Below are 10398 nucleotides of genomic sequence, written 5' to 3' on the forward strand. Positions count from 1 at the left end.
GATCCCGCCTCCAGCACGGCGAGAGCAGGAGCCGAGAAGCTGCAGAGAGAGAAGGACAGACAGACAGACAGACAGACAGAGAGAGAGAGAGACAGAGAGAGAGAGAGAGAGAGAGACAGAGAGAGAGAGAGAGAGAGAGAGACGCCCCCTTTTGGGACGCAGCTCTACCTTCTGAGAGACCTCTGGGGAGCCCATGAGAGAGTCGCCCAGTCAACTGACAACGGACAGGTAGCGGGGGGGGGGGTCAATTGCGACCGGCCTTTGTACTTCAAATTGGGGAACAGCACGAAGAGGCCTCTGTGGGCGAAAGGGCAGACCCAGCTTCATCCAGAAGAGAGGCTGTACCACACAACAGCAGAACCAGATCTTGGAAACCCGACTAGATCTCTCCCATTCATTTTTCATCTGCTTCCATCCCATCTAGAAATACAGTTGAGATTCATACAATACGCTAAAACCTGGGATGGGATGTCCTGGTCAGTTTTTGGGTCTATGCCCCTCAAGATGAGAAGAATATTAAGAGGGGTTGGGGCTGAGGGGTTCTCTCTCACACCCTTAATTCACAGATACAAAACAGACAACTCCATTCTCGTTCTTGGAGTAAAACTGCAAAGTTTGGAAAAAAGCATTTTTTTTCTGTACCTGAATCTTTTCTGATTTGAGCAATAATGCTGCAAGTGACCAAGCAAATGAAATTATTAGTTATAGAAGCTAAGGAAACAGACCAGGATAACAGCAGAAAAAGAACTTACTGTCTGAAGTGAGAGCTAACAAGCGCTAAAACATCTCAGAAGTATCCAAAATATTTATAAAGCTTGGGTTCTCAATTCATATTAAGCCATGGTTTTATGCTGCATTGATTTTGTTTATTGAATTATCCATTTAGTTGGGTTAGTAAACATGGCAAGTCAAAAATAGTTGTCAGACTCAACATATTTAAGCTGCACTGCTGAAGTTTCTCCCATCCTCTTGTGTTCATTCCCTACATTCATTTGAAACATCTGCAATAATCATGCTAACCAAATCGAAGATGCTTTAAGTTTTTCCTCAAAACTCATTATTTCTGAGGAGCCATTAATCTCCCTGGTTCCTATTATGTTCCAATTGCTCTAATATATCCATAATTGAAGTAAGCACATTTCTCTTTTCCTTTATTTCTGTATGCCCTAGATTACAAGGAAGGGATTCAAGAGGCTTGCAAAGTGCCATTCACAAAGGCAATACTACGTCAAATAATGTAACAATCACCCTGTATTCCCTTCATATAGTTAATTTGTTAAGAAACAAAATTATGAAATAGAAAATACAATATCCTCTTCCATTAATCACTAAACTTTCAATACCAGGCAGTGAATGGATGATTCACTGCCCTTCAGTGGCATCCAAAAACTTGCTATGTGGGGCGGGGATGGGGAGGGGGGGAAGGCTCCACCCTGTCTAGCTGTAGGACTCTCTCTCATCTGAAAGATGTTGCAGCCACCCTGTCTTATTAGAAATATCCTGTTGAGGTATGAATTAGTGTAAATGTATCAAGAAATTGCAGTGCCATTGTTTCACTAGTACTGTCTCCGATGTATTCTCGGTATCACCTGGCATGACAAAGTTCCAAATAGCGCAGTCCTGGAATGTGCTGGAATCTCTAGCATGTATACACTATTGAAGCAGCGACGTCTACGCTGGCTTGGGCATGTCGTGAAAATGGCTGATGGTCGGATTCCGAAAGATCTCCTGTATAGAGAACTAGTGCAGGGAAAGCGCCCCAGAGGGAGACCTGAGCTGTGATATAAGGATATCTGCAAGAGGGACCTAAAGGCCTTGGGAATGGACATTAACAGCTGGGAATCCTTGACCTCTGATCGTTCAGTCTGGAGGCTAAAGACGCAGCATGGCCTTCTCCAATTCGAAGAGATACGTGTGCGGCAGGCTGAAGTAAAGAGGCAGTCCCCGAACCAGCGAAATCTGGGGGCTGGACAGGGAACAGATTGTATCAGTGTGGAAGGGACTGCCATTCTCGAATTGGCCTTTTTAGCCACACCAGATGCTGCCTTAGGACCTCTTTCCAGAGCACAATACCATAGTCTCTCGAGACTGAAGGATGCCAATGAATGAATGACTGCAGTTGCACTAGGGATCTGTTATGGTTTCACCACTAAGCAAAGAGCATAGTTAACTTTCTAGGAAACTCAGCAATGCTACCCACTGCAACTCATTGTTGGAGGTCATTAGGAATGCTCTCAACTTTTTAGCAGCATAAAGCATCTTTCCAAGCTGAGACTGTTTGTTCAGCTTGTTAAGCTTTGTGAGAGTGTGAGAGACCTTTACAGTCTCACAATGTGAGTGATTTCTGGCCATGCTGGAAATGTTGTATAAGCCTACTGTAGTTAAAAAAATTAAATAAAAATCAGCTTACTAAACAAAGCCTTACTACAGGGCCTGCCTGTTACCTTTTTGTCCATCTCTACCCTGAAAAGTGAATTTTTAAAGAAATAATAGAAGTCAGAGGCTTATTACAAAACAGTTGTTTACTTGCCAGACCTGACAACACCAACTATTCTTGCAATAAAGTTTTTGTATTGCTCAAACAAGGAATGATTTGTTCCAATATATGTTGTGTGGCTGTTATAAGTACTGATAATACCACAAGCTTTCAACTACAATTGGACTGTCTTTTCTCTATAATATTGTTAACTATTAAAGAGCAGGATCCATTTTAAGCTACAGTGATAGAGCAGTTCTTGTTTTGAGGGGCACAATTAAATGGTCAATCACATCATTTAATTCCCAACAGGGACCCGATATTTTAAGATCTACAAATGAAATAAAATCACTGCTCTTTAGCTAATTGGCAAGCATCTAAATCCCACATCTATTTTAACCACCATCATTTAAAGAAATTGACACCTTTTCAATTTTTCCTAAATCTTTTAAAAGGCAATCTAGAGTAATACTGAGAAGGAATGAATTACATAATTGTGAATCGACATCACAATTAATCTATGATTTTACCAACATTGCATAACCAGAAGACCTTGAAGTTAATATGAAACCAATTACAATTACTGAAGTTCAAGACACAATATTGTTACTATGCCTTCTGTTGCTCAGGAGATTGCAGCATCAAGTGGATGCATACTTGTGAAGAACAAACAGGATTCAGGAAAGGACACTCTGGTAAACAACCAGATCCTGACCTTAAGAAATATCATCTAAAAGAGTTTTAGAATTTCAATGGAAATCAATTTTATTGACTTCAAAAAGTGGTTGGATTCGATTAATGAAGAATCACTATGGAATATTGTAAAGTTCTATGGTATTCCTCAATGTTTTATCAACATCTTTAAAAGTCTGTATTATAATTTTAGCTGCTGTGTTCAAACAGAATGTGGCAACATAGCCTTCTTTAACATCAATACAGGAGTAAGAGGGGTGTATACTATCTCCATTCTTGTTTCTCTTCTCCATGAGTTTTGATATGCATAGAGCAACTTTTTGTGGATGACATTGCACTGCTTGGTGAAACAAAGGAGTGTTTGCAAGAAATGATCACCACTTTAGATAACGAGGCCAACAAAATTGGCTTACATATAAATTTTGAGAAGACCAAGTTTATGCAAGTCGGAAATGCTCAGGATATGCCTATAGCAGTCAATGGCCAGGCTATAGAAAAAGTCCAACAATTTACTTAACTTGGCAACATTATATCTATCAATGGAGATACAGATAAGGACATTAATTATATTGACTTAGAATGGCAGCGGCTGTTTCTTTTATTTATATTTTATTAATTTTTATAGTAACAGTCTTTAATATTTAATAAGCAACACTTTGTCTGGGTTTATGTGTTTAACATTAATCGTAATACAATTTCCATTCCTACCGTTTATTGCGTTTTTCTAACCATTTATAAAAAAATTCTCATGTTTGAAAGTATTCTGAATCTTGCTTCCCCTTCATTTTCTTTTTTCTTTTTATAAATATTTTATTGGGTTTTATAAGGATAGGAAATGGATGGGATCAGTAGGGGTATAGGAAAAGGTAAACGTAAGAGAATTGGGGATGGGTACAGTGATGGGGTTACCCCCAGCAAAAAATCCACGCTTAACAAGCAAGTTACCGCCCGGGTACCAAAATCAAATAAACATCACTTACTGTATATAATACTAAACAATTATAATAAACTGGGTTAATAATCATAAGAATAAAAGATAATAAATAAATAATATTCATCTTACTAAATAACCATAATTAATAAAATATTAATTAGTTATAATCACTAATGCTTAAAATCACATTCATCCAAGTTAATTTCAAAATCTTTTCTCATTCTATCGTATTGCTAGCCATTGATAAAAATTTTCCCATGTTTTAAAGTAGATAGAGTCTTCTTTCTCTTTGATCTCTAAAGTTAATCTATCCATTTCTGCACATTCTAAAATTTTAGTAATTATAGTCTGATCAGATGGTAAATCTTCATTTTTCCAAAATTGGGCAAATACTATTCTCGCCGCTGTCAATACATGTAATATTAAATATTTATTCTCTTTTCCATAATTAGTTCCTAATAATCCTAACAAAAACAATTCTGGCTTAAATTCTATTTGTATTTTAGTCATTTTTTCCAGCCATCGATGGATCTTAAACCAAAATTTCTTTTTCTTAGGGCATGTCCACCAGGCATGGTAGTAGATACCTGGTTTTTGTTTACATTTCCAGCAAATATTCGATACGTTTTTAAACATTCTCGCTAATCTAACTGGTGTCATATGCCATCTATAAAACATTTTGTATAAGTTTTCTGTATATGAGGCGCTTCCCCTTCATTTTCAATGTGAGCCTATCCATTTCTGCACTGTCCAAAATTTTCTTAATTATATCTTCTTCAGATGGTATTTCATTTTTCCAGTATTGAGCAAATATAATCCTCGCTGCTGTTAATATATGTAATATTAAGTATACACATTTCTTATAATTTTCTGAAATTATGCCTAAAAGAAATAATTCCAGTTTATAGTCTACATGTGCTCTATCATCTTTTCTAGCCACCTATGTATTTTTGAGCAATAGTTCTTTGCTTTAGGGCATGTCCACCAAAGATGATAGTATGTGCCTGGATTTTGTTTGCATTTCCAACAATTGCTAGACACATTTTTAAACACTTTTGCTAATCTTGCAAGTGGTGAGTGCCACTTTATATAAATTTTCTTTATAAGTAGCTGCCCTCCTTATTTTGTAGTTTCTTTCCCATAGGTTTTGCCATTTTTCTAGCTCTACATTGTTCCCAAAGTTTTTTGCCCAAAAAACTTTTAACTTGTTCATCTTCCATCTTTAAATTTAACAGAAAGCTGTACAGTTTCTTAATCAATTTGTCATCTGATGACAATAGTATCTGGTCTAACGTTGTCTGGTCTTTGTAAAAACCATATATTTTTGCATCTTTCTCATATCTCATTTGCATTTGCAGGTGTGGTCACCATGATAGCTCAATGCCTTGTTCTTCCAATTCTTATTTAGTTTAGTTTAGCAGCGGCTGTGTTTCAATGCATGTGCCCAGTTTGGTCTATGGCAGCTATAAGTATTACCACAAAGATAAAACTCTTCACGAGTGTTGTTATACCAACTGCAATACTGCATATGCTTGTAAAACATGGAAGTGTACAACCAGGATGATTAAACAATTAAATGTTTTCCAACAATGCTGCTTGAAAAGAATACTTCGCATCTCATATCGTGACATCACTAATAAAGAGGTACTACAAAGATCAGGTTTAGAACACCTATTGAGACAAGTGAATGAATGCCGAATGTGGCTTGTTGGCCACATCTTACATATGCCTAAAGACCAGAATCCAAAAATTGTTCTATGTTGGATACCTTCTGGAGGAAAGAGGAAACGAGGCCGGCCTCGGAAAACTTGGTACCAAACAGTTAAGGAAGAGCTTAAGACTATTAATGTCCCTTGGGACAATGCCGAAGATGCTGTGAATGATCGAAACCACTGGAAAGCACTTGCTGCCCAGTGTGCTCCATACAGGACCTAATTATGATGATGAATCATCACACTGTTCATCCTACATATCCAGTCAATCTTTCTGCAAACAATACATTTTGAAAGTTCGTTGTGCACTACTTAGTTTCGTTTGATGATTGCAAGTCAACTAAAGGATAATTTTCTGTTCATTTTCTCATAAGCAAAGCAAACTCTACTATTAGCATATGATAAGATATTTGGAATCTTTTCTAACATTTCTTTTTAGTTTATACCAGTGAAATATGAAGCCTACAAGCCTATACGTGTTTTCTATTGCTCCTATTCTATATTTTTTCTATGTTACTATCTATAGTAATACTGATATAACAAAGTTTTCTTCTTTCAAACATTATTCTGCTTTAATTCCTCTCTCTAGAATTTCTTTTGTTTTTTTCTTTTCTATTACTGCTCAGCATGTAGAGTATTTGCAACTATTTCATATTATTTTGTACTTACATTTTTCCTAGCTGTGACACTATTTTTGTTGTGCTTCTTTTCCTCTGAGGTATTCACTACTTTGAAGGAAAAATATCTTCTTTTGTTCAGCTGCTTTTCGGTTTGCTGGTAGTTGCGGAGCTTCCAAAATGCACATCCCTTCCTATTTCTACCTATAGCTGTTTAAAGGTTGCAGCTTTATTGGCAACTCTGCAGTGCTGATGTAGGGAGAAGGCTTAAATAGGAGGTAAAGAACGCAACAAGTGCCTGCATTTTTTCTAAGCAGCCTGCTCTTTCACAGTACCCCTATGAGGATAACTATTCCAAAGAGCCAAAGACATAATCAAAATAAAGCACCTTCCTAAGAAAGCAGTTCACCCACTCTTCTCAATTGATCCTACTTCAAGAATGGATCAGGGCTTCATTTAGCACTTGAGAGCAATGTTTGCAGGCAACACTGGGAAAATAACTTTGCCCAGGAAACTATTAAAATATGATAAACATGGTATTTTATAAAAAGGAATATTTATTCATAAACACATCAGAAGGAATTCCATAAGAAATAACTATAAAAAAAACTTAAGCTTGAACAGCAAACTTTGAGCAATTCAACTTTGCTCAATACCATTTAGACAGTTAAAAAGCCCACATCATCCAATGGATTATACTGTTTATGAACGCAGGTTGTCTATTTGTCCACGGATCAGATTAGCATATTTCTCCACCTCGATAATTGCCTGCTTAACTTCTTTTTCCTAGAAGAAAATTAAAAAGACATATTCATTAATAAATAGGCAGCTCTTGAGTTATAAGAAAAAACTATACAAGGATATTATGCTGATGAAGAGAAATGTACCTAAATAATTCACTTTAAGATAGAAATCAGCCAGTAATAGTCAGGCCTACGCACTGTAGCTAAATTAGGGTATAAGACTATGTAGCCATATGACCCTTACCACACACTAGGGCAGTGGTGGCGAACCTATGGCACGTGTGCCAGAGGGGGGCACTCAGAGCCCTCTCTGTGGGCACACGCGCTGTTGCCCCAGCCCCGCCTCCCCCCGCAGTCCCCTCTTCACTAGCAGCACCCCCGGAGGACAGTCACCCCCGGGTGCGGCCTGCATAGAACAGAGCAGCCAAGGAGATGGCAGCTGGCCAGCGGGGACAAGACTCCGTCCTCGCGCCCCGTCACGTGCAGATGATGCTGCGGGGTGCGGGCAGAGGGCATGGCCATGGTGCTACAGGGCCGCCTGGGCGATCTGCGGCAGGCCGTGGAGGCGGTGGGTGGCCCTGCGGGCGGGCGGCGGAGCAGGGGTGGGGGGCAGGGCGGGAACGGTTTTGGGGCACTCGGTCTCTAAAAGGTTTGCCATCACTGCACTAGGGAAAGCAGAGTAATAAGACATCCTAGAAGGAAAACTGCAATAATTTATGATAAAAACTGAAAGGAGTCTTGAGGCATATTTTCAGGGTAACACATTTTATTACAGCTTCTTCACCAAATGCATGACTCAGAACAAGGGCAAAGTAACATTAGAACATTTCAACCTCACAGGATAGATACTCCATTACAGGTGTTAAAGTAGCAATTTTGGAGAAAAGAAACTTTGACAACACTGCTGAATCAGAGATTGCTGAACTCACCTATGTCAAAGGGCTTCAAGCTATCTCAGGAGGTCTGGACAAACACAATAGACTTTAATACAACACAATTGTTATGCAATAAGAAACTTGTAATCTATATCGCAGGTAACCTACATCTGAGTAACCTGTCTTCTCCTCCCCGTCCCCAATTCCCTGGGTTGTCCCAGTTTAATTCTTATATCAGTTTGGCATTTCATGCATCTGATGAGATGTAGCTCAATCTATATAAATAAAAATGTAAATGTTCGTTTGTTCAAAATCTTAAATCTCCGAAAGTTCTTCACCGATTGCTTTGAAATTTTGACACAACGCGCGTGTTTTTATATACCTATATTATATAGATGTCACACCTGTGACAGGTAAAAACATGCTTTTTTTTGAAAAACAGCGCCATCTGTTGGACGTAAAAGCAACACACGCTTTTACCAGACTGAGCCACAGCAACGTGTGGCCGGGTACAGCTAGTCTTTAATAAAATGTGTTAATCTGAAAAGATGCTACCAAACTCCTGCAGAGTGATGAGAGTACTTAGGCTAAGTTAATGGTTCCTTGCAAGTTATACTCACAATCAAATTGTTCATCCTCTCTTTACGAAGTTTCATAAATTCCTGTACTGTCAGGTCACAAATGTCTTTCTGTAGAGCAAGAAATGCACATTTGGGGGAGTGTTTACGGTGCTCTTCCCTAGAAATTGGAAATACAAGTCATAATCAGGCAATGGATTTTTAAAGGCAATTAAAATAATTAGCAAGCCTACTACATGTGAAGAATGCCACCCTAATGTGGATCCCATGCCCCACTGCACACAAACCTTTTGTCCACCAATTTACTATTAAACAACTACTTTCCCCCAAACATGTACATATGCCAGGTGGGGAAACTCTGCTCTTGGTCCTGTGGGAAACTGACTTGCACCCTGAAGCTAGAAATAGGAATTCTTTATCAGCTGCCTTCCTTTCTATCTTATGTTCTATTTCTACATTTGTAGAATAACAATTGCTCTAGGACAGCGGTTCTCAACCTATGGGTCGCGACCCCATTTGGGGTCGATCGACCATTTCACGGGGGTCGCCAAGCAAGGCTGTCCGCCATTTTTTTCCCCTTTTCCGGCGGGTGCCTTACCTCCCTTGAGCTGGGCCAGCTGGTGGTCGGTCTGCTCCGTCTCTGCCGCTTGCCAGCTACGCCTCTGCCGGCGCAGGGGGTGGAACCATGCATGCGCGGTGCTCTCGGGCAGGGAAAGTCCTCGACTTACAACCAGTTTAGTCCTCAACTTACGACCGGTTGGGGGTCACGGCATTAAAAAGGTTGAGAACCACTGCTCTAGGACCAGACTATCTTTTTAAATGAACTATTTTAATTGTTCTTTCCATTCTTTTGGAAAGAATAGAATAAGTAACAACCTTCCTGTGTCACTGTTATAGCCATAAAACCTATGTTTCTAACTGGATAAAATGTGTAACACTTTTGGGAGAGGCTTGGGCAAGCTTACATAAAAAGCTATTATATACATCAAAGATGGAGTCAGAAGACTGGGACATTTCTCGGGCTCCCTTAGGGGCTGAGAGTCCCTCCCACTGTTCCCGAGGGGGTATCACTTTGGTGCCTCTTGAAGCAAAAATTCCCAAGGGCTGGCTTGCTTTTCTGACTCCTTTGTTTCTGTGGCTAAACGATGGAAAATATCTTAATTTGTTTGACGTGGCTTTAACAGGACTATGGAAAAAGAGTAGATAACATAATAAATTATTAATATCTAATACTACAATTCTATATTTGTATAGAATTCTATCGTCCTTAATTATACCAATGAAATGTAATGTTTTGCAAGATTTGTCTAAGTACATTTGTTCAGCTATCTTTCCTAAAACTCACTTGGTATCATTAAAAGTCTTAGGATAACAATTCCAGAGTACTTACATGGGGTCATCATCAGGTTCCCATCCCTCTAATTCTTTAAAGCATATAAAACATTGTGCCACATCGGAAGCATTCTCAACAGGACAGTGAATAAATCCAGCGTCAGCCATCTGAAATCGGGAAAGGGGGAAGAGAGAGAGCAAGACAAATGAGAAAAAAATGTTCAACAAAGTTATATATTTTGGGTTATATACAAATTATTTCTGAAACTGGAAGGGCTATAGTTGAAAAATGATTTCACTGAGGGTCTCCTTGATTCTAAGTAACTTCTGATTCTACTCTGTTACAAACATATGAAAAGAACAGGAAAATAGTAATACTTTTTGTGTACGGTTCCTATTTCAAGTTTCTAAGATTAGCTAATACACACAATCATAAAA

General features: G+C 38.9%; 1 protein-coding gene across 1 annotated transcript; it reads right to left on the reverse strand.

Moving 5' to 3' along the window:
* Window positions 1–6986: 6986 nt before the first annotated feature.
* On the reverse strand, window positions 6987–10128 carry BIRC5 (baculoviral IAP repeat containing 5; the record flags this gene model as incomplete). The annotated part of the gene is given in 3 exon segments (XM_015818895.1): window positions 6987–7218; window positions 8671–8788; window positions 10019–10128. Coding segments are annotated over 3 exon segments (312 nt in total), but the record flags the coding sequence as incomplete, so codon positions are not given.
* Window positions 10129–10398: the final 270 nt, after the last annotated feature.

Source organism: Protobothrops mucrosquamatus, unplaced genomic scaffold, assembly GCF_001527695.2.
Source record: "Protobothrops mucrosquamatus isolate PMUCROS unplaced genomic scaffold, P.Mucros_1.0 scaffold814, whole genome shotgun sequence".
Lineage (NCBI taxonomy): Eukaryota > Metazoa > Chordata > Lepidosauria > Squamata > Viperidae > Protobothrops > Protobothrops mucrosquamatus.